General features: G+C 46.5%; 1 protein-coding gene across 10 annotated transcripts in view; it reads left to right on the plus strand.

Annotated features, from left to right (window-relative positions):
- Positions 1-26,901, plus strand: part of garnl3 (GTPase activating Rap/RanGAP domain like 3) — a 443,046-nt gene that overhangs the window by 69,631 nt on the left and 346,514 nt on the right. For all 10 annotated transcript variants that reach the window (XM_078226419.1, XM_078226423.1, XM_078226417.1 and 7 more), the window contains one exon: positions 1,781-1,850. In XM_078226419.1, the coding sequence (XP_078082545.1) occupies positions 1,781-1,850 (70 nt within the window). The remainder of the gene's footprint in view (positions 1-1,780; positions 1,851-26,901) is intronic.

A 26,901-nucleotide genomic window follows, 5' to 3' on the forward strand; every position in this document is an offset into this window, starting at 1 on the left:
AATGTGACACAGTGGTTAACACTGCTGCCTCACAGCGCCAGGGACCCAGGTTCAATTCCAGCTTCGGGTGACTGTCAGTGTAGAGTCTGCACTTTCACCCTATGTCTGCGTGGGTTTCCTCCGGGTGCTCCGGTTTCCTCCCACAGTCCAAAGATGTGCGGGTTAGGTTGGTTGGACATGATAAATTGTCCCATAATGTCGGGGGATTAGCAGGGTAAATATGTGGGGATAGGGCCTGGGTAGGATTGTTATTGGTGCAGGCTCAATAGGCCGAATGGCCTCCTTCTGTACTGTAGGGATTCTGCTCAGACAAGTGGGCTAGGAACAGTTATTCAGTCACTACCCACCTCCAAATGCTGAAAGCTACACACTCTCTTTTCATATCATTGCCCTTGCTTACGTAGTTGGAAGCAATTTATTTTCTTCCATAGCTCTCTGCCAAGACAATGGTAGAACAAACAAACATTTCTGCGTTGATTCCTCTCTCAGTCAACCACTGATCATATCAGAGCATCCCGCAGGAAAGGGCATTATTCCAACAACCACAGAAGGTTTTATGAATGCAGTAGAAGAGGATTATTCCTCGGCAGGCATCGAAAGGTACCACCTACCTCCCCCAGAGCTAAAAAGACCTGCTGACATAACCAGGTTTTGTATTAAACCGGGCGTGAATTTACAACAGCCTTGCACTGTAATGAATCTCAACAATAACAAAGAAACGCAAGAGTGTTGATGTTCTGATTTCACATCTAAGCCAAGAAAAAAAAGAATATCTTTGCACAAAGTCCTTTCTGTTTACCTGCTGTCACCGTGCAGATGTCATTAACCTTGACAACTCACCTCGAGTCTTGCAGGCGACCGTAATTGCAAACACTTGGGAGGCTGCTTCTGCTGAACACATTCAGGTTTATTGACATGGCTATTGCTAAGTTGACCACTCTTAATGTGCCTGTGTGGAGAGGGGGAGGGGGTGGAATGTGGGCTGCCTGACTCATTGTGTCTGTCCAGTTGCCCAATGTGTCTTAATCAGCAACTCCCCACTCCAAATGAAGTGGTGTCACGCTCAGAGGGACACTTAAAGTGACAGTTATTCTGGATACAATCAAATGGAGACTTTTAAATGCAACAATATAAAAGGAGGGAAAATGAATAATTTTATTCTCCTGTTGGAAATACTTGTTTAAAATTGGAGGGGAGGGCGACGGAGGCTGTTGATTTGCAGGTATTCAATCATTTCAAACTCTCTGACTTATCCTCTTATCCATTCACATTGGACAAGCTGCCTGCTGGAACATAGGGTAATGGACCACGATTGTCTGTTCTTTTCAGAACCTTCAAGAAGCTGAACGGAATCTCCTTTCTAGAAGCTAATTAAAGCATAATAGGGCAAAAACAAATTGGATAAGATAGGTTACATACCCATCAATCAAACCAGGCCTTACTGCGACTCCCAGTTTTCCAGATAAGATTCTCAAATGTAATTACCACTGAGCAGCATCCTTGAAATGTTTATCGATCGATTAATGACATAATATTTAATTGAATCACTGGTTTTCATCTAAAGTCTCACGCATTCCAGATCCTTCCTTTTTCAGGGGTTTAATAATGCTCTACTGGGCAGCAACCGACGCTGCTTGCAGGGGAAAGGAAACATTGCTGGTGCTTTGGAAGCCATCCCATGAGTGAACTGGTTGAGCCATATCGCAAGGCAATGATCTATTTCATGTGAGTGGCCTGGATGGCGTTGGATATGTTCACTAATGAAGCATTTCTCTTCCAGCTCTGCCTCCGAAGACCTGGGCTGTCGGCGTGGGGAGTTCAGCAGGAAACACTATGGTTCCGTGGAGCTGGTAAGTCCCGAGATTCTACTGCCATGGAAAAGAGTGGTGTTTGATTAGAAAAGAAGGATAGGAATGTCCCGGTGCCCAACAATGCTGCGCACGCTCCCTCTTTATTGCAAGCGACAATCCTGAGATGAATGTCATGCAAAATGGAACAACGACACAAACAATTTTCCATAAACATCAGTTGGTTTTATGGGTGTGAGAGAATAGCGCAAATAACCCATGTCGAGTTGCAAGTCTAGATCGATTTATCATGTTGAAGTCTGACTTTTGGATCAAAATATGAATCATTAGTTCTTTGCTGATGCCTCCTATAAGTTCAGTTTGAGATGTAAACAGCTGATGAGAAGCTGTGAAAAACACATGATGTAATATGGACCACAGGGCAGTTAAGCAAAGTGCCTAATACTTTGCATCCTGGTCAAATTTACATAAACCCTTGGATTTTCCTATTGACCCTTGCCATGACCTTAACCTTTTTGCAATACGTTTTACTTTGAACTTTCCTCTTCGGAGAGCCAGTTTTAAAGATGTGGCTAAATAACTTCAGTCAATATTTTGCGGGTTGTAAGTTGCAACCTGAGAAGCAGGACGTTTCAGATGCCACTGTCCTCGGGATTCGACTGAGTATCTCTCCCACATCATTATAAATAATTGTGTGGTTATTCAGTAAGCATTAAATACAAGTAACTAAAGGCGCTGGTACAAACACAGAGTCAAATGCAGGCAAAGATATGTTTATTAAATAGCAAGCTGGTGAAAGATTTTCGATTTAGTAGTGCACCATAAATTAGACTGATTGCAGACATTGCATGAATTGAGCTTAACATTTCTTCTGAAATACCAAGGCCATATTTTCCCCTTCGTGGGCATGCATTAACAACAGTTCATTAGCAGGAGAAAGTGCCAATGTTCTGAGTGTTGCTCCTGTTGAAAATTGATTTGGGGAAAATTAACAAAAAGCATGGGGTGGTGGAGCCACGGGGGAATAATAGCTGCTCTTTTCCTGTGAAGGCCTTGGTTAAAAAGTCAATCGCAAGCAATTAGTGCAGAATTTCATGGCGATAGTATAAAACGCACAACTCATGGGATGGAACCTTCGTGTCCCACCCGCCACGGGAATCATAGTGGCTGGGACGCAGACCATGCAAAGGTCCGTTGACCTCGGGTGGGATTTTCCAATCTTGGGGTGAGCGTGGCCGGAAAATTCTGCCCGTGGAGTCTGACTTTCCAGTTTCAGGCAAGACCAATCCCGGCTCGCATTCTCCTCTCTTGTTCCAGTCTGCTGGGAAATGGGATTTTCACAGGATTGGGATCTTAGTGATCCTGAAGACGGCTGTGCCGCTGGATTGGAACAGGTTGAGGCAATGGGCATTGGTCGGAACTTGGCTACGTTCTGGTCTGAAATGGCAGCCATTGCTGTCTGTGCAATGGTCTTAAAGGAAAGGAGGTATTCTTCATCCTCTCAGTAGCCGGGGCAAATGAAGAGTTAGAGCAGGGCACTGTTGGTTATTAACAATTGATTGCTGCTCGGTAGTTTTCATTCTGTCCAATCTTGCACACTTTTTCCATCAAATAACACTTTCAGCGCTGCCGCCCTCCTTCCAGCCTGGCTGGAGTTGGTCAGTGTATCGGAGAAATCCAAACAGCTTCCTGCTCCAGTGAAAATATCGGGAAATATTTCAAATTAATTTTTGACGGGTAGTGGGCATCGCTGGCTAGGCCAGCATTTATTGCTCATTCCGAATTGCTCTTTGGAGGTGGTGGTGCGCTGCATCCATTGCAGTCCCTGGGGTGTAGGTACATCCACAGTGCTGTTAGGGAGGGAGTTCCAGGATTTTAACCCAATGACAGTGAAGGAACGCCGATATATTTCTAAGTCAGAATGGTGAATGACTTGGAGAGGAGCCTCCAGGTGGTGGTGTTCCCTGGTATCTACTGCTCTTGTCCTTCTAGATGGTAGTGGTTGTGGGCTTGGAAAGTGCTGTCTAAGGAACCTTGGTGAATTCCTGCAGTGCATCTTGTAGATGGTACACACTGCTGCCACTGTGCATCGGTGGTGGAGGGATTGGGTAGAAATCAAGTGGGCTGCTTTTTCCTGGATGGTGTTGAGCTTCTTGAGTCTTGCTGGAGCTACACTCATCCAGGCAAGTGGAGAGTATTCCATGACATTCCTGACTTATGGCTCATAGATGGTGGACTGGCTTTGGGGAGTCAGGAGATGAGTTACTCGCCGCAGGATTCCTAGCCTTTGACCTGCTCTGGTAGCCAAAGTATTTATATGTTTAGTCCAGTTTCATTTCTGGTTAATGGTAATCCCCAGGATGTTGATAATGGGGGATTCTGTGATGGCAACGCCATTAAATGTCAAGGGACAAAGATTAGATCTTCTCTTGTTGGAGATGGTCATTGCCTGGCACTTGTATGGCATGAATGTTACTTGTCACTTGTCAGCCCAAGCCTGGATATTTTCCAGGTCTTGCTGCATTTAGACGTGGACTGCTTCAGTTTCTGAGGATACTGGTGCTAAACATTGTTCAGTCATCTATGGATATTTCCACTTCTGACCTTATGATGGAAAGAAGGTCATTGATGAAGCAGCTGAAGATGGTCGGGCCTAGGAGACTACCCTGTGGAACTCCTGCAGTGATATCCCGGAGCTGAGATGATTGACCTCCAAGCACCACAACCATCTTCCGTTTTGCCAGGTATGACTCCAACAAGCAGAATGTTCCCCTCTGATTCCCATTGACTCCAGTTTTGCTAGGGCTCCTTGATGCCACACTCGGTCAAATACTGCCTTGATGTCAAGGGCAATCACCCTCACCTCACCTCTGCCATTCAGCTATTTTGTTCTTGTTTAAATCAAGGCTGTAATGAGGTCAGGAGCTGAGTGACCCTGGCAGAATCCAAACTGAGCATCTTATTGCTGAATAATGCCACGTTTGATAGCGCTGTCGATGACCCCTTCCATCACCTTACTGATGATCAAGAGTAGACTGATGGTGTTGGATTGAGGTTGGATTTATCCTGTTTCTTGTGTACAGGACATATCTGAGCAATTTTTCACATTGCTGGGTAGATGTCAGTTACGTAGCTGTACTGGAAGAGCTTGGCTAGCGGCACGGCAAGTTCTGGAGAACAAGTCTTCAGGATTGTTGCCGGATTCAAAGGTGTGCTCTTGACGACCTCCCTGATGATGTCAACATGCCCAATTAGCCAGGTGGGCGACTTCACTTTCTCACCCGGCTCCCCCAGCTCACCCCGCCACTGTGCCTGGGAAAGCCAACCTTGCTGGGCCACTTATTCAATGCGCCCCCCACCCCCCCCCGCCCCCCACCCCTGCCCTACCACACCCACCTTGTGTCCACAGTGCTGACGGAGGTAAATGCCCTTCAAAGTGGAAACTATCTTAGCCAAACCATGTCTATCCAACTGATTTTGGCAGCTCCTTACTCCGAACGCTCGCTCTGTTACATGGCAATGACCACCCAACATTTAGGGTTAGGGTTCCACAGAAGTGGAAATGTTTAATTATGAAAATGGGTTGCAAAGCAATGAAACAATAACAAGCTGCATTTGTAAAGCACCTTTTAACTTCGAGCCCAGTCCCGCAGTAGGAAAGTACCAGGTATTGGAGCATTCAAAACCTTGGCTTTTGAGTGCGGAGATAGATCTGAGAAATGAGCAATGACCAGACTTTCAAAGGTCTCAAGGTCTTGGCGAGAGGAAGGAAAGGGCGGGGGGAAGGGTGGGGTTGGTTCAAAGGAATCGGACCAAGGGTCTACTATCTAAGATGAAATATTGGATGGGGATGATCGCCGATTAGAGGGTGCACGGGGAATGTAAAACTGGACACGGTTGCATAGGAAATGTAAAACAAGACAATGGAGGAATTTTGGAGAGAGAGGGACTTCGTGTTGGTCAAGAGGAAGGAAGTGATAGGTAAGTGGCACTTGATATAGGGGAGGATAATGGCAGAGGAGCTCTGCGAGATGTGGAGGATGAAGCTCAGAGGCTGAATTCAGAGGTGACAATGGTTTGAAATGAAATTTGCGACACAGGCAGTGAATATTGCAGAGGCTGAGATCAAGAGGTTTGGTCGTGCAGAGGATGGGGCGCTTGAAGTTAACTCTCAACTGAGCAGATGTTAAGATTGCACGTAGTGGAATTCAATTTGAGCAAACAGACAGGGAAGGCAACGGAGTCAACAATAAACATCTGGAATTTTTGGCAGTGAGTTTGTTCTTCCCAAACTGTATTCCCACTTATCCAGGACCATGTCAAATGGGCAGGAGAAGCGGGGAAACATCAGCTGAGAACATCCTGTTCAGTCCCTGCTGTAAGCTCTTCATGCTTGGTGAAGGAGGTGGGGATGGAAGAGGATAGGGAAATGGAGTTTGAAGTGGCTGTTTACAATACGGATCGGGATTCCCGGGTTGTTCTCGATCTGCAAGATAATCCTGAATAGGAGAATTTGACCATTGAGTAGGTCTCCTCTCGATAATGTACAATAGTTTCCATACTTCAGTATGATTTTATATATCGGAGAATTCCCATCGAAATACAAAGAGGAGATAGTGGTTAACTTCGAGATTCCAGATAGGTTAACTCTGTCCAATACAGAATTGATTGGGTGGCACAGTGATTAGCACTGCTGCCCCACAGCGCCGGGGACCCGGGTTCAATTCCAGCCTCGATTGACTGTCTGTGTGGAGACTGCACGTTCTCCCCGTGTCTGCGTGGGTTTACTCCCGGGTGCTCTGGTTTCCTCCCACAGTCCAAAGATGTGTGGGTTAGGTGGATTGGCCATGCTAAATTGCCCCTTCGTGTCAGGGGAAATAGTTAGGGTAAATACATGGGGTTATGGGGATAGGGTCTGGGTGGGATTGTGGTCGGTGCTGACATGATGGGCCAAGTGGCCTCCTTCTGCACTGTAGGATTCTATGATAAAGATGTGGGGGTTAGGTTGATTGGCTATGCTAAATTGCCCCTTAATGTCAGGGGGATTAGCAGGGTAAATATGTGGGAATACGGGGATGGGGTCTGGGTGGGATTGCCAGTGCAGAATTGATGGGCCAAATGGCCTCCTTCTGCAATGTAGGGATTCTATGATTTTATCAAAAGAGGAGTATATTAATATACCTTTTCACGGGCTGGGAACTTGTGCAACAAGTTTCTACTTCATTATATTGTAACAGCTTCCGCCCCCTTACTTATTTTCACTTAACAATCTATTAATTTCAGATCGAGGTTTGCTATCCAGAAAGAGACATTTCTTTTGTTTTTTGTTTGAAATTCCTACTTTGAGATATGTGGCATTGACACATTGAAACAATTGGACCTGTTTAAAGAGGCAATATGTTACTCTCCGACACATTTTAATCATTCAAATAGTTGTGGCTACAAGCAAATAAATTTGGGATTTTCTCAACTCACATTGTTCAGTCGTTTTGCAAAGTATTGTGCATGGTTTACAAACTTTCTGACATTTATTGGTTACACAGATTGCTAAATGCTTGAGGGTCATGTGTGATAATTATTTTTGGAATTTGCATGCAAACAATATATTATAGTATTTTTGAGTGGATCACAAGTGACTCGAAAAGAACAGGTATACATTGTCTAAGAAAGGGAGTTATTGAGGCAAGAGTCTATCGGAGACCGATTGTCAGCTCTGAAGGATGCCTTTGGCAAGATGTAAGCTGAAAGGATAAAATCATTCTCAACCCTCATTCCTAAACTCTGACTTGCGTTTCGAGGTGGGTTGATGCAATGGGGAAGAAGCTTTCTACGGTTTCACTGAAAGGCTGTTTTAAGAAATTTCCGTTAGTAAGTGAATGCAGAAATGAACAAGTTAAAGCTTACCTCAAAGCAGATTGCAGTTCCCAAAGCGGCGCAGTGGTTAGCACCGCTGCCTCACAGCGCCAGGGACCCAGGTTCAATTCTGTCCTCGGATGACTGTCGGTGTGGAGTTTGCACTTTTCCCCCGTGTCTGCATCAGTTTCCTCCCCCAGTCCAAAGATAAAGTTAATTTATTAGTCACAAGTGAGGCTTGCATTAACACTGCAATGAAGTTACTGTGAAATTCCCCTAGTCGCCACAGTCCCGGCACCTGTTCAGGTCAATGCACCCAACCAGCACATCTTTCAGACTGTGGGAGGAAATCAGAGCACCCGCAGGAAACCCACGCAGACACGGGGAGAATGCGCAAACTCCACACAGAGAGTGACCCAAGCCGGGACTCGAACCTGGGTCCCTGACTCTGTGAAGCAGCAGTGCTAACCACTGTGCCACTGAACCGCCCTGCGCAGGTTAGGTGGATTGGCCATGCTAGATTGCCCCTTAGTGTCCAAATGTAGGTTAGATGGATTAGCCATTGTAAATGTGTGGGATTACAAGAATAGGGTGGTGGGGAGGGAGGACCTGGGTAAAATACTCTCTCTCAGAGAGTCAGTGCAGACTCGATGAGCTGAATGGCCTCTTCTGCACTGTATGGATTCTATGATTCTATGAACTTTGCTACCTAAATTTTGAGACCAAAAAGTTACACATTTTTGGCCTGACTATATTTTGCCAATGGCACATTTGGGCTTCAATGAGGGTAACATTTTCATAGGCCGAGACTGTTTGGCTGAAGGAAAGATTGAAGAAATACAATAAAATGCCACATTTTATAGATCTAAATTCACCACAAAATCTTTCACCTGAAGCATGTTCTTGTTGTAAGTGATAAATGACGACGCTTTTGTGCAGTATTGTTTTTCAAACTCCTTTCTGCCTTTGTTACCAATCAAATCAAACACAGAATTTACACAGAGAATTGGAGTAATATGTGTGGGTGTGTAGTTTTTCATAACCATCATAGTTTCTTGGTGTTTCCCAGTATTGCTTCATCTTATATTGTAAGCTGACCTTAATGTGCACGATGTGTAAAGATTTTGAACAACTGCTGCTTCAATTCAACTTGTATGGATAAGTCACTGCTAAGGGCCTTGGAGTTCATGCTTTGTGTATGTAATAAAGCTCTTTCCTGCCTCTGTAGATGAGGTAGGATTCTTTACATCTTGGAGATATACTCATGAGATTACAGCAATCGGCATTTAAGGACACTTCACCAAACTAAATTAGAATTATTATATAACATATTTGTAACAAGATCTGTTGGGACACTTGACGCCTTTGCCTACTTGTAGTGCTATGAGTCTATCAAAATACAAATTTAACAGCTATCTATTTTACCGCTGTCTATATTATCTTCCATGTTGTAGATGTGTGACAGTGGGAGAACTTTCTAAATCATTTAAAGTAACTGAATCCCTGATGTTAGGGGAGGCTACATTTTCAATTTATTGATGTTACAGCTGCTCAAAGCCCAAGACATCCAGGCAGCATTTGACTGAGTGTGGCATCAACACGCCCTACTGGAATTGAAATCAATAGAAAGCAGGGGGAAAGCTCCCCACTGGCTGGAGTCATAACTAGGACTGAGGAAGATGGCCCGTGGTTGTTGGAGGCTAATTATCGCAGTCCCAGGGCATCGCTGTAGGAGTTCTTCGGGGTACTGTCCAAGGCCTAACCATCTGCAGCTGCTTCATCAATGACCTTCCTTCCAACATAAGGTCAGAAGTGGGGATGTTTGCTGATGATTACAGTTCAGCACTATTTGCAGTTCCTCAGATACTGAATCATTCTGTGTCCGCACACAATAAGTAGACCACGCTTGGTCTAATAAGAAGCTAATAACGTTATGCCACACATGTACCAGGCAATGACCATCTCTACCAAGAGAGATTCTTACATCTCCCCATCATATTCAACGCCATTACTTCTGTGACAAGTGACTCTCTCCTGATTCCCTATATACTCCACCATAGACATCATGTCAGGAGTTTGATGGAATACTTTCCACTAACCTGGATGAGTGCAGCTCCACCAACGCCGAAGCAACTCAACACCATCCAGGACAAAGCAACTAGCTTGCTTGGTACCCCATGCACTACCTAAAACATTCACTCCATCCCTCATCAGTGCATTGTGGCTGTAGTGTGTACCATCTACAAGATCCACTTCAGCATGTCATCAAGATTTCATCTACAGCACATTGAAAACACTCAACCATGACCACCTAGAAGAAGCGAGGGGGGTCTTCTCAGAGTCGACTAGGCTGGATGTGGCATGACTTGGTGCCCAGGTCAAAGACGGGTGGTTTTCCATTCTTTTTCATTCTCATTCGACTTTTTTGTAGTAGTTTGATAATACTTGCTAGGCTGTTTTTTTAAAAATTCATTCATGGGACATGGGTACTGTTGGCTGGCCAACCTTTATTGGCTGTTCTATGGTACTCTAATGGTATTTGCTACCAAATAAACCTGTTGGACTTTAACCTGGTGTTGTGAGACTTCTTACCGAACCTTTATTGCCCATCCCTAGTTGCCCTTGAGAAGGTGTTGGTGAGCTGCCTTCTTGAAATGCTGATACAACTGAGTGGCTTGCTAGGCTGTTTCAGCGGGCAGTTGAGAGTCAACCACATTGCTGTGGCTCTGGAGTCACATGTAGGCCAGGCCAGGTAAGGATGGAAATTTCCTTCCCTAAAGGACATTAGTGAACCAGATGGGTTTTTCTGACAATTGACAATGGTTTCATGGTCATCAGTAGATTCTTAATCCCAGGTTTGTTTTATTGAATTCAAATTCCACCAACTGCGGTGGCGGGATTCGAACCCGGGTTCTCAGAACATTAGCTGAGTTTCTGAATTACTAGTCTAGTGATAATACCACTAGGCCATCGCCTCCCCCAAGGTGATGTTCCAGAGAATAGTTAAGAGTCAACCATATGGTAGTGGGTTCTGTTTACTGGACCTACTGAGTTCCATTTCATAGTTTATCATACTGGGTTCGGAATGCTTGCTCAATGTTTCCTCCAAGATGTGTGCATGTTAGCCACATGCCTATTTTAAAGAGTCTGCCATACATGACAGACAGATGTTAGAAGGAACATTGCTCCTGCTGATCTGGTTTGCTAATCCAGTACTGTGGCCCATGAGTAAACCTACCCAAGCACCTGATGGGACCTTGAGTGTCTTTAAGACAGAGATAGAAAGGTTCTTGATCAATAAGGGGATCAAGGGTTACGGGGAGAAGGGAGAAGAATGGGGATAAGAATCATATCAGCCATGGTTGAATTGCAGAGCAGACCTGATGGGCTGAATGGCCTAATTCTGCTCCTATATCTTATGGGAGAGTAACTGGAATCCAATGGAACATTTCAAACTTTCCAGTTTGAGGCAGAGCCTGTCTCATTGTATTAAACTCTGTCTCTGATATAGTTAGACACATTTGATGCAATTTCTATCACATTATTCTTTGATTCTGTTTTGGTTTATGTTTCATAGTGGGGTAATCCCACTATTTGCAACATTATTAGACTTTCAGAATGCGTTTGATACAGTGCCACACAACAGACTTGTGACAAAAGTTATAGCTCATGGAATAAAAGGGATAGTCGCAATGTTGGTACAAAAGTGGCAGCATAATAGGAAGCAGACAGTAATTGTCAATGGATATCTTTAGGGCTGGAGGAAGGTTTGTGGTGAAGTTCACCAGGGGTGGCTACAGGCTTCCTTGCTTTTCCTGACATACATTAATAATCCAGATCTTGGCATGCAGGGATCAATTTCAAAGCTTTCAGATGATGCAAAACTTGGAAGCATTGCCAACTGTGAGGACAACGTAGAACTTCAAAAGGACGTAGAGCAGGTGGTGGAGAGGGGACATAGGTGGCAAATGAAGTTCAATGATGGAGAAGTAAGAGTTGATGCATTTTGGTGGAAAGAACTTGGAGAGACAATATGAAATAAGGGGTAAAATTCTTAAGGGAGTGCAGGAGCAGAGTGACCTGGGTATATAACTGCGTAGGTAATTGAAGGTAGCAGGAGAAGTGGAGAGAACAGTTAATAAAGCATATTGTATCCTGGGCTTTATTACTGGTGCCATAGAGTACAAGAGCAAGGAGGCTATACTGAACTTATACAGGACACTAGTTAGGTCTCAGCTGAAGCACTGTGTGCAGTTCTGGGCACCATGCTATAGGAAGGATGTGGATGCATTGGAGAGAGTGCAGAAGCGGTTTTCAAGAATGGTTCCAGGTGATCAAGAAGGCAAATGGGATGTTGGCCTATATTGCAAGGGGGATAGAATATAAAAGCAGAGATGTCTTGCTGCATCTGTACAGTGCATTGGTGAGGCCGCAGCTGGAATACTGTGTGCAGTATTGGTCCCCTTATTTGCGGAAGGATATATTGGCCTTGCAGGGAGTGCAGAGAAGGTTCACCAGGTTGATACCAGAGATGAGGGGTGTTGATTATGAGGAGAGACTGAGCAGATTGGGTTTGTACTCGTTGGAATTTAGAAGGCTGAGGGGGGATCTTATAGAGACCTATAAGATAATGAAGGGGCTGGATAGGGTAGAGGTGGAGAGATTCTTTCCACTTAGGAAGGAAACTAGAACTAGAGGGCACAGCCTCAAAATAAAGTGGGGTCAGTTTAGGACAGAGTTGAGGAGGAACTTCTTCTCTCAGAGGGAGGTGAATCTCTGGAATTCTCTGCCCACTGAAGTGGTGGAGGCTACCTCGTTGAATATGTTTAAATCACGGATAGATGGATTCCTGATCGGTAAGGGAATTAGGGGTTATAGGGATCAGGTGGGTAAGTGGAACTGATCCACTTCAGATCAGCCATGATCTTATTGAATGGCGGGGCAGGCTCGAGGGGCTAGATGGCCTACTCCTGCTCCTATTTCTTATGTTCTTATGAGAGACTTGAGGATAGATTGGAGAGATTGCAAAGAAGAAGGCTAAGAGGAGATTTGATAGAGATGTTCAAAATCATGAAGGGTTGGGCAGGGTAGATAGGGAGAAACTGTTCCCGCTTGTGGGGCGGCACGGTAGCACAGTGGTTAGCACGACTGCCTCACAGTGCCAGGGACCCAAGTTTGATTCCCAGCTTGGGGTCACTGTCTGTGTGGAGTCTGCACGTTCTCCCCGTCTCTGCGTGGGTTTCCTCCGGGTGCTCCAGTTTCCTCCCACAGTTTGAGAGACGTGCTGGTTAGGTGCATTGGCCGTGTTAAATTCTCTCTGTGTGCCCGAACAGATGCTGGAGTGTGGTGACTCGGGGATTTTCACAGTAATTTCATTGCAGTGTTAATGTAAGCTTGTGACACTAATAAATAAACTAAAAGGTTCAGTTATGAGGCTGGAAAATGGGGTTAAAATAGGTAGGTGCTTGAGGCTGGCACAAAGGGCCTATTTTTGTAAAACTTTATGAGGGCACAGATTTAAAGTGATTTGCAAAAGAAAAGCAAGCGTGATGTGAGAAAAAGACGTTTTGCCACAGTGGGTGGTTTGGGTCTGGAATGCACTGCCTGGAATTGTGACGGGGGCAGGTTCAATCGAGGCATTCAAGAGGACATTGGATGATTGTTTGAATAGAAACAATGTGCAAGGATACGGGGAAAAGGCAGGGGAATGACACGGGGTCATAATGCTCATTTGGAGAGCTGGTACAGATATGATGGGCCAAATGGCCTCCTGTGCCGTAACAGTTCTGTGATTTTTATCTTTACTCCCCATTGCCTCCATGTCCTGGTCAGGCTTTTCTTGTATGATGAGTTTATCACGTGCGTTTTTCTACATTTCCTATTTGTAGACAATGAACACAGAACAAAGCCCACGGCAGTAAATTAAACTGTTACTGTCGTACTCGGGGTCATTCAGCGATATTTCCTCCTTGGGCTCCTGAACTTGCTGTTTGTAACTGTTTTCCTTTGTGTTTCTTCTCTCGTTCAATCCCCCCCTTCCTTTACCAACCTCTTTATTTCCCAGAAATCGCAGACAGGCTCATTTCGATATATTTCGAGGCTGTCCTGTAAGGAAGTGTTGTGTCCCGGGGAAAAAACATGAATGAGTCATTATTCAAATCAGCCAGAAAGATTCACCATCGCTTGATTGAAAAGATACTCCTTCTGTGGAACCTGTTACTGTGGAGAAAGTGCCAAAATCTGTGAACCAAATCTGATGCGTATTAAGAAGAGCAAATGTAACATAGAATCATACAATCCCGACAGTGCAGTCGGAGCCAATTCGGCCCATTGAGTCTGCATTGACTCCCTGACAAAGTATCTTACCCAGGTCCTAACCCCGTAACCCCACATATTTACCCCACTAATCTGCCCGTCTTTCGGACTGTGGGAGAAAACCAGAGCACCCGGAGGAAACCCACGCAGGCACGGGAAGAATGTGCAGACTCCACGCAGACAGTGAGCCGAGGCCGGAATTGAACCCAGGTCCTTTGCGCTGTGAGGCAGCAGTGCTAACCATTTTGCCACCGTGCCGCCCCAAAAATGTTGGGCAATGTAGGTCCACCTATTCGGCATCAGTGTACAATATTTTGGCATTTTGCTGTTTCTGACATCTTGGGTGGGTAAATGGGATGTCTTTCAGGGAATCGGAGCTCCATGTCTGTCAAAGGGATGGGAACAAGCACCATCGTTGGTGAAGTTTAAAGACTGCACGGGGTATTAGTTAACACATGCTGAATCACATATGGGGTGATCAGTAACAGCCATTTGGATATGCTGCCATCACCTGACACTGAGTAATCGGAACCTAGCTTTCTTAGTGTGCTTAGTGCTGTCTTCTCTTTTGTTCAAGTACACACAGTGTGTGTGCAGTTGTTCTTAACCTGCTGTGGTTAGTGCCACAAAGCTGGCTAATCGATTGGGCCCATCTCCCATTGTTATGTTAATCCAGCTTCTTTATTGTGAGATTTCCAGTACTGTACAGGTACCAGACCTCGTATCCGGGGACAGACACTACCTTGGATTTGTTGATTTTTTTCCCCCAATCTTGGGTTTGGGAAAGCAATTAATTAAAAGTCATGCTGGGCTGATTTCTCTGTCCCGGGGGAGAGAGGGGCAGAGCAGACCATCTACCCTGCCATTAATCCCCACATGGGATACGTAAGGTCGATGCCAGAGAGCAGGGGATTAGGGTGTCACGACTCGGAGGTGGCAGACAACAATACGTGATGGGGATTGTACACTCCAGGGTATGAACTGGTTTTCAGGTCCTCGTGGCCCTTGGGGTGCTGGATAGTGGGGGGTGGGGGTGGGGGGGGGTGGGGGTGGGGGGTGGGGGGGTGGGAGGGGGGGTGGGAGGGGGAAGGGGTCCAGTTCCCTGTGTATCTTTGGATGGAATTTTCTCAAAATTTGTCAGAGTGTCAGGTTCAATCTGAAAACCGGCGTCTATCCCTCCAGATGTACAGTCAAGTTTTCACTCCAGATTTCCTTGCATTCAGTGCACGCAGAATCTCGGGGCCTGGTCAGCGTCGTTACTGTGGTGGGATGGTGGGGGGTGGTTGACTGAGGGGGGAGGGGGGGTGCTGATAGAGCTGGCAAGGCCAGATGCACGGAGATTGGGGCACCATCGTTAAAAAGCACCCCAATTGGCCATGAAAATAAACTCCCTCCATGATTGTGGTAACCCTATAAACATCTGGGTGACCCCCCTACCCCCCCAACCACCGCACAAATATCGGGGCATTCCACTTACAGGCATCAGGGAGAGCCCCTCCCCCACCACACATATGGGGAACCACCCTCCCCATGGGGCTCCCCAGAGGGCACCACCCATGACAGTGCCAATCTGTCCCTTGCCACCCGTGGGGTGGGGGGGGGGGTGGCTTTGCTTAATCATATTTCCCCAGTGTGGTCATCACAACTGGTTTTTGTGTTAGAAAAGCAGTAGTGATTCGCACTGGCACAGCCTCACGCTGACTGCCATGGGACGATGTGGAGAGGGTGGAAGTAACGGCGTTAAGCCCAATAACTGTTCTTTGTTCTTTGGGATATGATCCCCAGAAGGGTAGGGGGTTTTACTTCAGTCGGGCAGCATAGTCGGTGCAGGCTTGGAGGGCCTGTGCTGTAATTTTCTTTGTTCTTTCTTCTTTAACGTGCTTCAAATTTATGTTAAAATGCACTAATCAGGCTCATGTCTCCCCTGGGCGCCAAACTGATCGTGCCCTCGGAGGGGTGGGGGGCTGGGACGATCTCATTCTGAGATCACACTGGCACCAATCCCATTTTGGTTCCCCTCGGGAGAGTTAGCGGCCATTATGGGATTGCGCCCAGGGCTAGCATGGCCGCTAGATCACGGCTTTCATGTTTGGATTATGACTGAATGTACAAAAGCGACTGAAGATATTGAAAACAAACAAAGCTTGCGAGTTATAAGTGAATGAATTAAATGTTCTGTCTAAGAAATTCCCTTGCTAAATGACCTAGAAAATCTGTACCAGTCGCGAATGCTCATTTCAAAGTCTCATCGCAGAAAAATAACAAATAAAGGCAGCGTATACGCCATAAAATGTTGCCATTTACCCTGCCAGCTCCGCGGTTCCATTGGCCGCAATGGGCCGCTCTCATCAGATTGAACAACACAAGCTGATTGGGGACAGGATGAAGTGATTAGTTCTCATTCCTGTACAGGTTGAAGTGGTTCTGCAAAGCCATCACCAGGGGCCATTACCCCTGTTTTAGAGAATAGAAGAAGAATCCTTACGGTGCAGAAGGAGGTCATTCGGCCCATCGAGTCTGCATCGACCACAATCCCACCCAGGCCCTATCCCCGTCATCCCATGCATTTACCCTAGCTAGTCCCCCTGACACGAAGGGGCAATTTTAGCATGGCCAATCCCACCTAACCCACACATCTTTGGACTGTGGGAGGAAACCGGAGCACCTGGAGGAGACACACGCTGACACGGGGAGAACGTGCAAACTCCACACAGACAGTGACCCGAGTCGGGTACTCGAACCCAGGTCCCTGGCACTGTAAGGCAGCAGTGCTAACCACCGTGCCACCGTGCTGCCCAACAGTTGGATTTTCTATGCGCAAGTGGCTGCTTTAAATGATGTGAATAATGATTTTAATGATTCTCATGAAAATGTTCATTGCCAAAGCTCCCGCAGGAAGGTTGCACGGTAGAACAACTCACAATGATTGCAAATGAGAGTGGTCAGTGAGCGAGGATTTCCAGCACACAACGCAATGTTTTGTTTTTAGGCGTCGCTGGCTGGCCAACATTTATTGCCCATCCCTAGTTGCCTGAGGGTAGTGGAGAGTTAACCACATTGCTGTGGCTCGGGAGTCACATGTTGGCCCAGACCAGGTAAGGGCGGCAGATTTCCTTCCCGAAAGGACATCAGTGAACCAGATGGATTTTTCCGACAATCGACAGTGGTTTCAGGGTCATCAGTAGATTCTTAATTCCAGATATTTTTTTATTGAATTCAAATTCCATCATCTGCCGTGGCGGGATTCGAACCCGGGTCCCCAGAACATTAGCTGAGTTTCTGGATCAATAGTCTAGCGATAATGCCACTAGGCCATTGCATCCCCTTCTTTCATTGATGGAATGAGGCTACAATGTGCATTCAGTTGAGAGGGTGGGAATTCCCCGTCTGTGATGGTTAACGTGCAGTAAATGCCAAACTGCGTATGGTCATCCATTTGCTTGTCAGTTTGCTGCTAATTGAACTTAACGTTAATGGGAGAGGGCTGTATTATTTCCTACGGGGGCAGAGTTTTCAAGAGAGGCAGGATGGGCACTTGACACCAAACGGGACTTCATAGAGCGTGGGACCAGCAGCACTCCCCCACAGGTGGGGAGGAGTAGGCTGTGCGGTAGGAGGGAAGAAGGCTGACAAAGAGAGGGGGAGCCCGCAATACAGTGAGTAAAACCTGGCGCCTTCACTGTGGATCCAACTGAAATAACTTCGCCTCAGTATATTAGAACTACTGCTGATAGAGGTGTGTGACATATCAGACTTAACAACAGGAAAACCCTGAAATGTTCTTAGTTTGCAACTTGTATTTAATTGGATTTGATGAGGGGAATAAGTGAAACGTGTTATAGAATAGTGTATGAGCTTTTAATTTTAAAAAATCAAGTTTTCAAGTTTTTAGGTGTCCAGATCACCAACAACCTGTCCTGGTCCCCCCATGCCGACACTATAGTTAAGAAAGCCCACCAACGCCTCTACTTTCTCAGAAGACTAAGGAAATTTGGCATGTCAGCTACGACTCTCACCAACTTTTACAGATGCACCATAGAAAGTGATCTTTCTGGTTGTATCACAGCTTGGTATGGCTCCTGCTCTGCCCAAGACTGCAAGGAACTACAAAAGGTCGTGAATGTAGCCCAATCCATCATGCAAACCAGCCTCCCATCCATTGACTGTCTACACTTCTTGCTGCTCGGCAAAGCAGCCAGCATAATTAAGGACCCCACGCACCCCGGACATTCTCCCTTCCACCTTCTTCCGTCAGGAAAAAGATACAAAAGTCTGAGGTCACGTACCAACCGACTCAAGAACAGCTTCTTCCCTGCTGCTGTCAGACTTTTGAATGGACCTACCTTGCATTAAGCTGATCTTTCTCTACACCCTAGCTATGACTGTAACACTACATTTTGCACTCTCTCGTTTCCTTCTCTATGAACGGTATGCTTTGTCTGTATAGCACACAAGAAACAATACTTTTCACTGTATGTTAATACATGTGACAATAATAAATCAAATCAAATCAAAATCAAGGAATGGTCTGTCGTGATGTAAAAGTAAGTTCCTCTTGAAATTGAGATGAGATGCTAAATGGGATTAGGTGACCTAGGGTTCGGTTTGGAGACCATGGAAGCCCCCAGATGGCTGGGAGCATGGCCAAGCAGTGCCCACCTGTCAGTGGCCACCAGGCAACCCGGCACTGCTAGTTGGGTGCCCTGGCACTGCCAGTTGGGGCTTCCCGGTGGTGTCTGTTGGGCAACAGGGGTTGGGGCCTGGGTGGGGACTATGACGGGAGTCGATGCAGGGGTGGATCATGTCAGGGCTCCTGATTGGAGGGGGGGGTGTGCACATGAAGAGGACCTATCTGGAGAGCCCCCATGCTGGCGGCCCATGTGGGGATGGGGGAACCGGGCACCGATTTGGGGGTCTCCCGATGTCCATGTCGGGAGGGAGGGATCTCCCAGTGCACCGTGAGATCGGGGTACCCTCGCGAAACGACACTGGAGCACCCTGAAGCCAGGCTCACTGGCCTGTGTATCGCGTCTGAGAGACTGGTGCGGATCACTTCATTATTCTCACCCTTATGACACTGTTGTTTTTTGGGAGAATTCCACCCGTAGCCTCTCAATGATGGTCTAGGATGTGTTGCAGCGTGATTTAAAAATACTGGCCCTGAGTTGTTCCTGGGAGCATTGTGCCAACTGCAGCCCTTATTCTGAATTCTCCGGATCGATCTCTCCTTCTTGCTGTTGACTGTGTAAAAATCAATCTGGATCTCTTCTGACTGACAGGCCCATTCAGGAGTTGTTCATTCACAAGATCAGAAACAGGTTTCGGAAATAAAAGGGTGAAGCTCCAAGCATGTTGGAGCTTGCACTGGGTTGCACCTTCCTGAACACCAGCCAATCTGTGTCAGTGGCAGCGAGGATATGTCAAGTTATAAATGATGTGCTCCATTATTTAACATAAATGATTGAATCTTGATCCTTTTATCGTTTGTGGTTGGGATTGTTTCAATTTTTATACTATAATAACTATTAAATAATGAAAGAACTCATGGTTGGTGAATACAGACAATACAGACTCACATTGTCTGTACCTTTAAGACCTGGTTGGCTGTAGAGATTCGCATTCTAATCAGTATTCTGTAACTTGATTTTGTGTCTCTGTGCCCTGTTTGAGAGCAGATTTCCACTCCATCTGACGAAGGAGCAGCGCTCCGAAAGCTTATGGTATTTGCTACCAAATAAACCTGTTGGACTTTAACCTGGTGTTGTTAAAACTCTTACTGGTGGTTATTTTGCCAGAGCATTACTGAATAAAAGTTCTCATAGTGCACACTGAAACTATCTGTGCTTGTGTACCTGACTTTTATCTTTAATTCAAGACACTCCTCGCACCATGAACTGCCAAGGGCTCCACATACCTCATGCTGTCAGTGACATGTTCGACACAGAGGTAACAATCTCTCTAGATCTGCCTCGGGCAGTGAGTTTGGTGTTGGGGGAGGGGGAGTGGGTGATTCTCTTTTTGGAGTGACTCAACCCCAAAGTGTCCTGTGACATCATAGAATTCTACAGTGCAGAAGGAGGCCATCCGGCCCATCGCGTCTGCACCAACTCTCTGACAGAGCATCCCATGCAAGCCCTATCCCTCAACCCCACGGATTTACCCTGCTATTCCCCCTGACAGTATGGGGCAATCCCATCCTCGCAACCCCATGCATTTACTCCGCTAATCCCCCTACATATCTTTGGACACTAAGGGGCAATTTAGCATTACCAGTCAACCTAACCTGCACATCTTTGGAGTGTGGGAGGAAACTGGAGCACCCGGAGGAAACCCACGCAGACACGGGGAGAACGTGCAAACTCTACACAGACAGTCATCCAAGGCCGGAATCGAACCCGGATCCCTGGCGCTGTGAGGCAGCAGTGCTAACCATTGTGCCACCATGCCAGCCAGTAATATTTGCACTTCTTTATCTTTATTCATTTATGGGATGTGAGTGTCATTGGTAAGGTCAACATTTATTGCCCATTCTTGATTGCCTTTGAGAAGGTCATGGCGAGGCACCTTCCTGAACAACTGCAGTCTGTCAGGGAGGGTGCCCTGGTGGCGCAGTGATTAGCACTGCTGCCTCACAGCGCCAGGGACCCGGATTCAATTCCAGCCTCGAGTGACTGTCCGTGTGGAGTTTGCACATTCTCCCCGTGTCTGCTGGTTTCCTCTGGGTGCTCCGGTTTCCTCCCAGAGTCCAAAGATTGGCCATGCAAAATTGCCCCTTAGTGTCAGGGGGAATAGCAGGGTAAATACTTGGGGTTAAGGAATAGGGTCTGTGTGGGATTGTGGTCGGTGCAGACTTGATGGGCCGAATGGCCTCCTTCTGTACTGTAGAGATTCTATTCTCTGATTCTATAAGGAACACGATAGATCTGTTGGGGAGGGAGTTTCCAGTGATGAAGAAACGGTGATATATTTATAAGTCAGGGTAGTGTGTGACTTTGTCAGAGGCAATTTTATTTTCTCGGCACTTTGAGATTTGAAAGATTGATTACCCATTTCTAGATCAGGCAGAATCGTTTGGAATGCAGGTTGGACGAGCTGCGTCTCCATGATTTCCTGGCTTGAGCAACTCCAGAGTGGCCTTCAGACTCAATCCAAGACCGAGCCCTTGCTGTTTAGTCTCGAGCAGCTTTGGAAAGCACTGATGTGTTCTTCAACTTTGGCTACTGGAGGCATCGACCCTCTTCATAATGGCCCCATAACCACAATCAGATCAAAAATCAAAAACGATGAGGATATTTCTGTCGCGATTCATACTTTTCTTTTGTAAAAAGGGGTGTGGACTTTGAACACAATGCATTTCCCATGGCACCTGTTTCCCGTTTCATCATGTTTAGCAGCTCAAGGCGGCCAATGAGGAAGGATGGTCGAGTGAGTCGGAGCATTGTGGCAGTAGGTATGTGTGAGGGTGCAGCACCCATCAGAGTGGTACACCAGTGCGGTGCATGGTACCACCTGTTCATCCGGCACAGGATAGTGCAAGCAATAAAAGAACTAACTTCACAACGTAGATCGAAGAAAAAGGTTTAATAAAGAAACTTAATTACACCAACACTTGGGGCCACACAAAGTCCCCACAATCCCCATCTGCGTGCTATTTATACCGGGTCAGCTGACCACCACACCACTTTGCCGTTGGTTACATTGTCTACTGGGTCAGCTGATCCTCACAGTATGTTGTCTATCCAAATCTTCATTTTGTTTGGAAAAAAAAAAGAGTTTTCTTATTAAAACCGTCAAATTATGTCCCTCACTGATAGAAACATTTCCTCCTGGCTGGGCTAAGGAGACACAATGATCAAATTCACTTTGTTGAATCATATGTTGCTGTTTTCTGTCGCTATGCCCTCTTGGGAAGGACTGAATAATAACTGCGTTCCTCTGCCTTCATCTTTCATCCTCACATTTCTGCCTTTCTTCCTGCGTTCAAGGCAGCAGTGACTTTCTCTTCCTTTCTGCTTGCTCCACCAGGAGCATATTATATACTATTATAGCAGTAACACCACTGGGGGCGGGAAGTATTGTGTCAGTGGAACCGTAGAGTGGCACAGCGCTTTGTGAAAGTGGCGGAGTGGGTCCACGAATTGTACAATGGAGTGGTGTGATGGCACACTATATTCTCCCATCGAGCTGTGGGGGATGAGCCTGTGTACGTGATTCTCCGTGTTGAGCTTTTCGATCTCGCTCTGCCTTGCTGCCAAGATTTAGCGGTGGGTGGCGGCCATTTTATTTGAGGCAGAGGAGACATCCCAGTTTGGTTCCTGTTACCGAGCAGTTGGGTTCACAAGGGGTCAGAGAGCTCGCTGGTTGTCGATCCATTCATCATCTCTTCCAACTCGTGAAGCCCTATCTGGGGAGACCCCAGAGGGGGACAGCAGGTGAAAGTATTAAATAATGAAAAGTTATTTAGTTGGTTGAAAAACTAAGACCAGTTAAATAGATTAATAATTGGAAATGACCTGCTTAGCCTCTGTTAACAAGTACAACTTATTTTCCACTGCTTTTTATATGACAATAAGGTGCCAGCTACGTTTGAGTGAGCAGGAGTCTCAGGTTCCAGTGAAATGATTCATTATTAAAAGGAAACTGTGGACTTTAGAAGTCACTTAGCAACAACAAGGAGGCATTGAAATGGTTGGAGTCAAAGTTGGCATAAAACCTCACAAAACCCAGAATGTTGTGCAGGATGATCAGAAGGAACAGTGTGACGTTAGTGTAATGACTTCAATCAGGCCATTGTGGTTGGCCAATTGGAGCATGAACTCCCTGACTAGGGATCCAACAAAAAGAGTTCCCTGACTAAGGATCCAATTGGGCCAATCAGGGAGTCTTTGCATTGTATTTAACTGGGCGTGTCAGTTGCTCTGACACCCCCCGAGGTAGACTGCTAGCACTCTGTGTACTGCTGTTAGAGTTTGTAAATAAAGGGACTTTGGTGAAGGGATTTCTGCCTTCGAAGACTTATTATAGTTAGTGTCCCTTTAAGAAATGTTTTTAAAAAAAATCATGTTCTCTGCAGTTATAAACAGCCTTGTTTTTGTTTTCATTGTTGCCGCGATATCTGCTAGAAGTCCTTTTATTTGCTGCTTCAATGGTTTAAATGGGGTTTTGTTTATTTTTTTACTCTGGGCTTCATGCAGCGTCCGGGATTTTAAGACCTTTGTTTTTGTTAGGGGGAAGAATGATTGACAGATCAGGTGATGGGAGTTTTTCATTGTCAGTTCTGGACCGCTGACTGCTGTTTTAGTTTAGAAGGTGTTTGGACATCAGACTGAGAAGCAATGTTTCTCTCTCTCCCTGGGTTTGTAAGCTCTGCTGGCTAGCTGGAGCAGGTCTTCTTGCCTTTCTGGAGTGAGAATCCTGCAGTTGGTGGTTTGCTAGCTCGTAACTAGAGTGTCTCTCTCTCTCCCTGGTGTTTTGGGAAGCTATTCTGACTCCAAGCTTGTCTGTGTGTGCATCGAGAGGGCTGCTGGAAGTTACAAGGCTGTGAAGTCGGAGTTTCAATTCTCCAACCAAAGGACTATGTTCCAGCAACACGTGAGCCTTCATATTTTCTGTGCTAAACCTGTGGCAAGGGGTTTAAGGAGGTTTGTTTGGTTGGAACATTTCATATATTTGTCAAGGATTATAGCCACATTTCTGACATAGAATCCCTTCAGTGCAGAAGGAGGCCATTTGGCCCATCGAGTCGGCATCGACCACAATCCCAGTCAGGCTCTATCCCCTTAACCCCACCAAGTTACCCTGCAATTCACCCTGACACTAAGGGGCAATTTACCATGGCCACTCAACCTAACCCACACATCTTTGGAGTTATACAATATCATGGTTGTTTTTTTTCCTTGTTTGTAATTGGTAAAATTATTGCTATATGTTAACTGTATTCTTGAATAAACTTTGTTTGGTAAAAGCTCCCTAGTGGGTCATTTGAATCATACCTGAAGTGAAACATCTCATGCTCACCCTAGCCAAATTCAAATTGCAAAACGTATGATCCAGGCGGGCTTGATAGAACACTTTGGAGTTTTTGACCTGAATTATAACAACAGACTTGCCTGGTGACGAAAGGTGTCAAGTTAAAAACGAGGGCCCGATCAGAAACATGATTGACAATAATAGAGTCATAAGCTGGAACCTAGCTGGCATGCCAGCCATGGGCGCTAATCCAGTAACAGCCACAAAACCCCGCGGGAGGTCCAAAATGAAATTTGCCTGGCGAGATTTTGGTTTACAATCTTCTCCGCACCCTCACCACCCCCCTCCAATGACGCTATCAGGTTCACGCCCCGTCACGCCTGATTAGCATATTTTAAAATAAATTTACATCTTATCGGGCTTAACGCCGCGATTCCGCCCTCTCTGCATTGCCTTGTCCAGCCACCGTGATGTTACACCGGCGTGAATCACTACTGGTTTTCAAAGCTGAAAACCGGTCATGATGACCACACGGGGGGGGTGTGCAGGTAAGCATAGCCCCCGGGTGGTGAGGGACAAGCTTAGCCAGTGCCTTGGCACTGCCCCCTGGTAACCTGAGGGGGGGGGATTGTACGTGGGAGGAAGATTATTTTTGATCGCAGATCGGGGAACCCTTTAAAGGTGGTGCCCTGATCTCTTTGGAGACGGCCTTGCCACCTCTATCAGGCCCCGCCCTATCAGAGTGACAGCATTAACCATGCCCCGACGTCCCCTGCTCACTGAGTGCCAGAACGTCTGGAGTGAAAACGTGGCTCTGTATCTGGAAAGGTACCTGCTGGTTTTCAGTCTCAACCTGACACCCTCTCGAATCTTGGGAAAATTCTGCCCTAGACTTTTACAGCACGAAAAGAGGCCCTTCGGCCCATCATGTCTGCACCGGCCATCAATCACCTGTCTATTCTAATCCCATTTTCCAGCACTTGGTCCTATGCGTGCTATGACGTTTCAAGTGCTGATCTAAATGTTTCTTCAATGTTCATAGAAATCATAGAAATCATAGAAACCCTACAGTACGGAAAGAGGCCCTTCGGCCCATCGAGTCTGCACCGACCACAATCTCACCCAGGCCCTACTCCCATATCCCTACATATTTACCCACTAATCCCTCTAACCTACACATCTCAGGACACTAAGGGCAATTTTAGCATGGCCAATCAACCTAACCCACGCATCTTTGGACTGTGGGAGGAAACCGGAGCACCCGGAGGAAACCCACGCAGACACGAGGAGAATGTGCAAACTCCACACAGACAGTGACCCAAGCCGGGAATCGAACCCAGGTCCCTGGAGCTGTGAAGCAGCAGTGCTAACCACTGTGCTACCGTGCCACCCCCGGTAGGGTTCCCGACTCTACCACCCTTTCAGACAGTGAGTCCCAGATTCCTACCACCCTCTGAGCATAAGAAGATGAGAACATAAGAAATAGGAGCATGAGTAGGCCATCGAGCCCCTCGAGCCTGCCCCGCCATTCAATAAAATCATGGCTGATCTGATATGAGTGAAAACTGATCTGGGTGAACACGTTTTTCCTCAAATCCCCTCTAAGCCTCCAGCCCCTTACCTTAAATCTGTGCCCCCTGGTTATTCACCCCCTCTATGACGGGGAAAAGTTTCTTCCTATCCACCCTGTCTACGTCCCTCATAATTTTGTACACCCAGGAGAGAGGTGTACCCTTAGCCCTCTCTACTAGAAGGAAAATAGTCCAGCTGCAGAAAGGAAAGCGATCACCCCTTTTCCTTCATGGATGAGTGAGGAGGAGCAACCCCCGCAGTGACCGCCACATTCCAGTCATATTTATCCACATCTTTTGGCCACAGTTCCTCCCTTAGGACAAAGAGGCATGGATGAGTGGAAATCAGCATCCATTTGACCACAACTCTGCCTCTCGGCTCCACAGTGTAACCCAGCAAGGCTGGAGGAGGAAACCTTGCTTGCAGGGTCTTTCAAAGTCTTTCCCACAAAGGGGAAGCAAGTACATTTGCTTACAATTGGAAAACAAGAAGCAACCTCGGGGGGACTGAGGATGGTTTTACTCTCAGCCCATAGTGAAATGCCACAGGTACCAAACAGGAATCGGGCCACACTGACATATAAAAGGATGTGGATGTCGCTGACAAGCATGGCAATTATTGCCCACCACCGAATAAAAGCAAATTACTGCGGATGCTGGAATCTGAAACCAAAAGAGAAAACGCTGGAAAATCTCAGCAGGTCTGGCAGCATCTGTAAGGAGAGAAAAGAGCTGACGTTTCGAGTCCAGATGACTAAATATCTCCCACTTTCTATGCCTTTTAGCTTTGACAAAGGGTCATCTGGACTCAAAACCTCAGCTCTTTTCTCATCCTATAGATGCTGTCAGACCTGCTGAGATTTTCCAGCATTTTCTGTTTCTGTTTCAGATTCCAGCATCCACGATATTTTTGCCTTTATCTCGGGAATATGGGGATGGGCTTCCTAGGAGTGGCTTGATTCAACTGGGTGACCGAATGGGCCACTCTAGAGGCAGAATCAACCATGTTGGTGCTGCTATGGAGTCAGATATAGGCCGGTCTGGTTAAAGGATGGCCAGTTTCCTTCCCAAGAGGACGCTAGTGAACCCGTCGCGTTTTAATGACCATCTGATGGTGTTGTGGTCATTCTCACCAACGCCAGCAGTTTATTGCCGGAGTTTTAGAATCTGCAATTCCAAATCTTAACCTATGGGGGTGTGGGGGGGGGGGGGGGGGGGGGGGTGTGAACTCTTTCTTGCATTGCTAGTCCAGGCCTCTGCCTTATTATTCTAGCAGCAGGGTCACAGCACCACTGTCCCCAAGCGCTTTGAGAGGCACGAGATGGTGCACTTAAAGAAATCGACAGTAATGTAAAACCCCAGGTTTCATCAGCAGCCTCCTGACT

Source organism: Mustelus asterias, chromosome 13 (genome assembly GCF_964213995.1).
Source record: "Mustelus asterias chromosome 13, sMusAst1.hap1.1, whole genome shotgun sequence".
Taxonomy (NCBI): domain Eukaryota; kingdom Metazoa; phylum Chordata; class Chondrichthyes; order Carcharhiniformes; family Triakidae; genus Mustelus; species Mustelus asterias.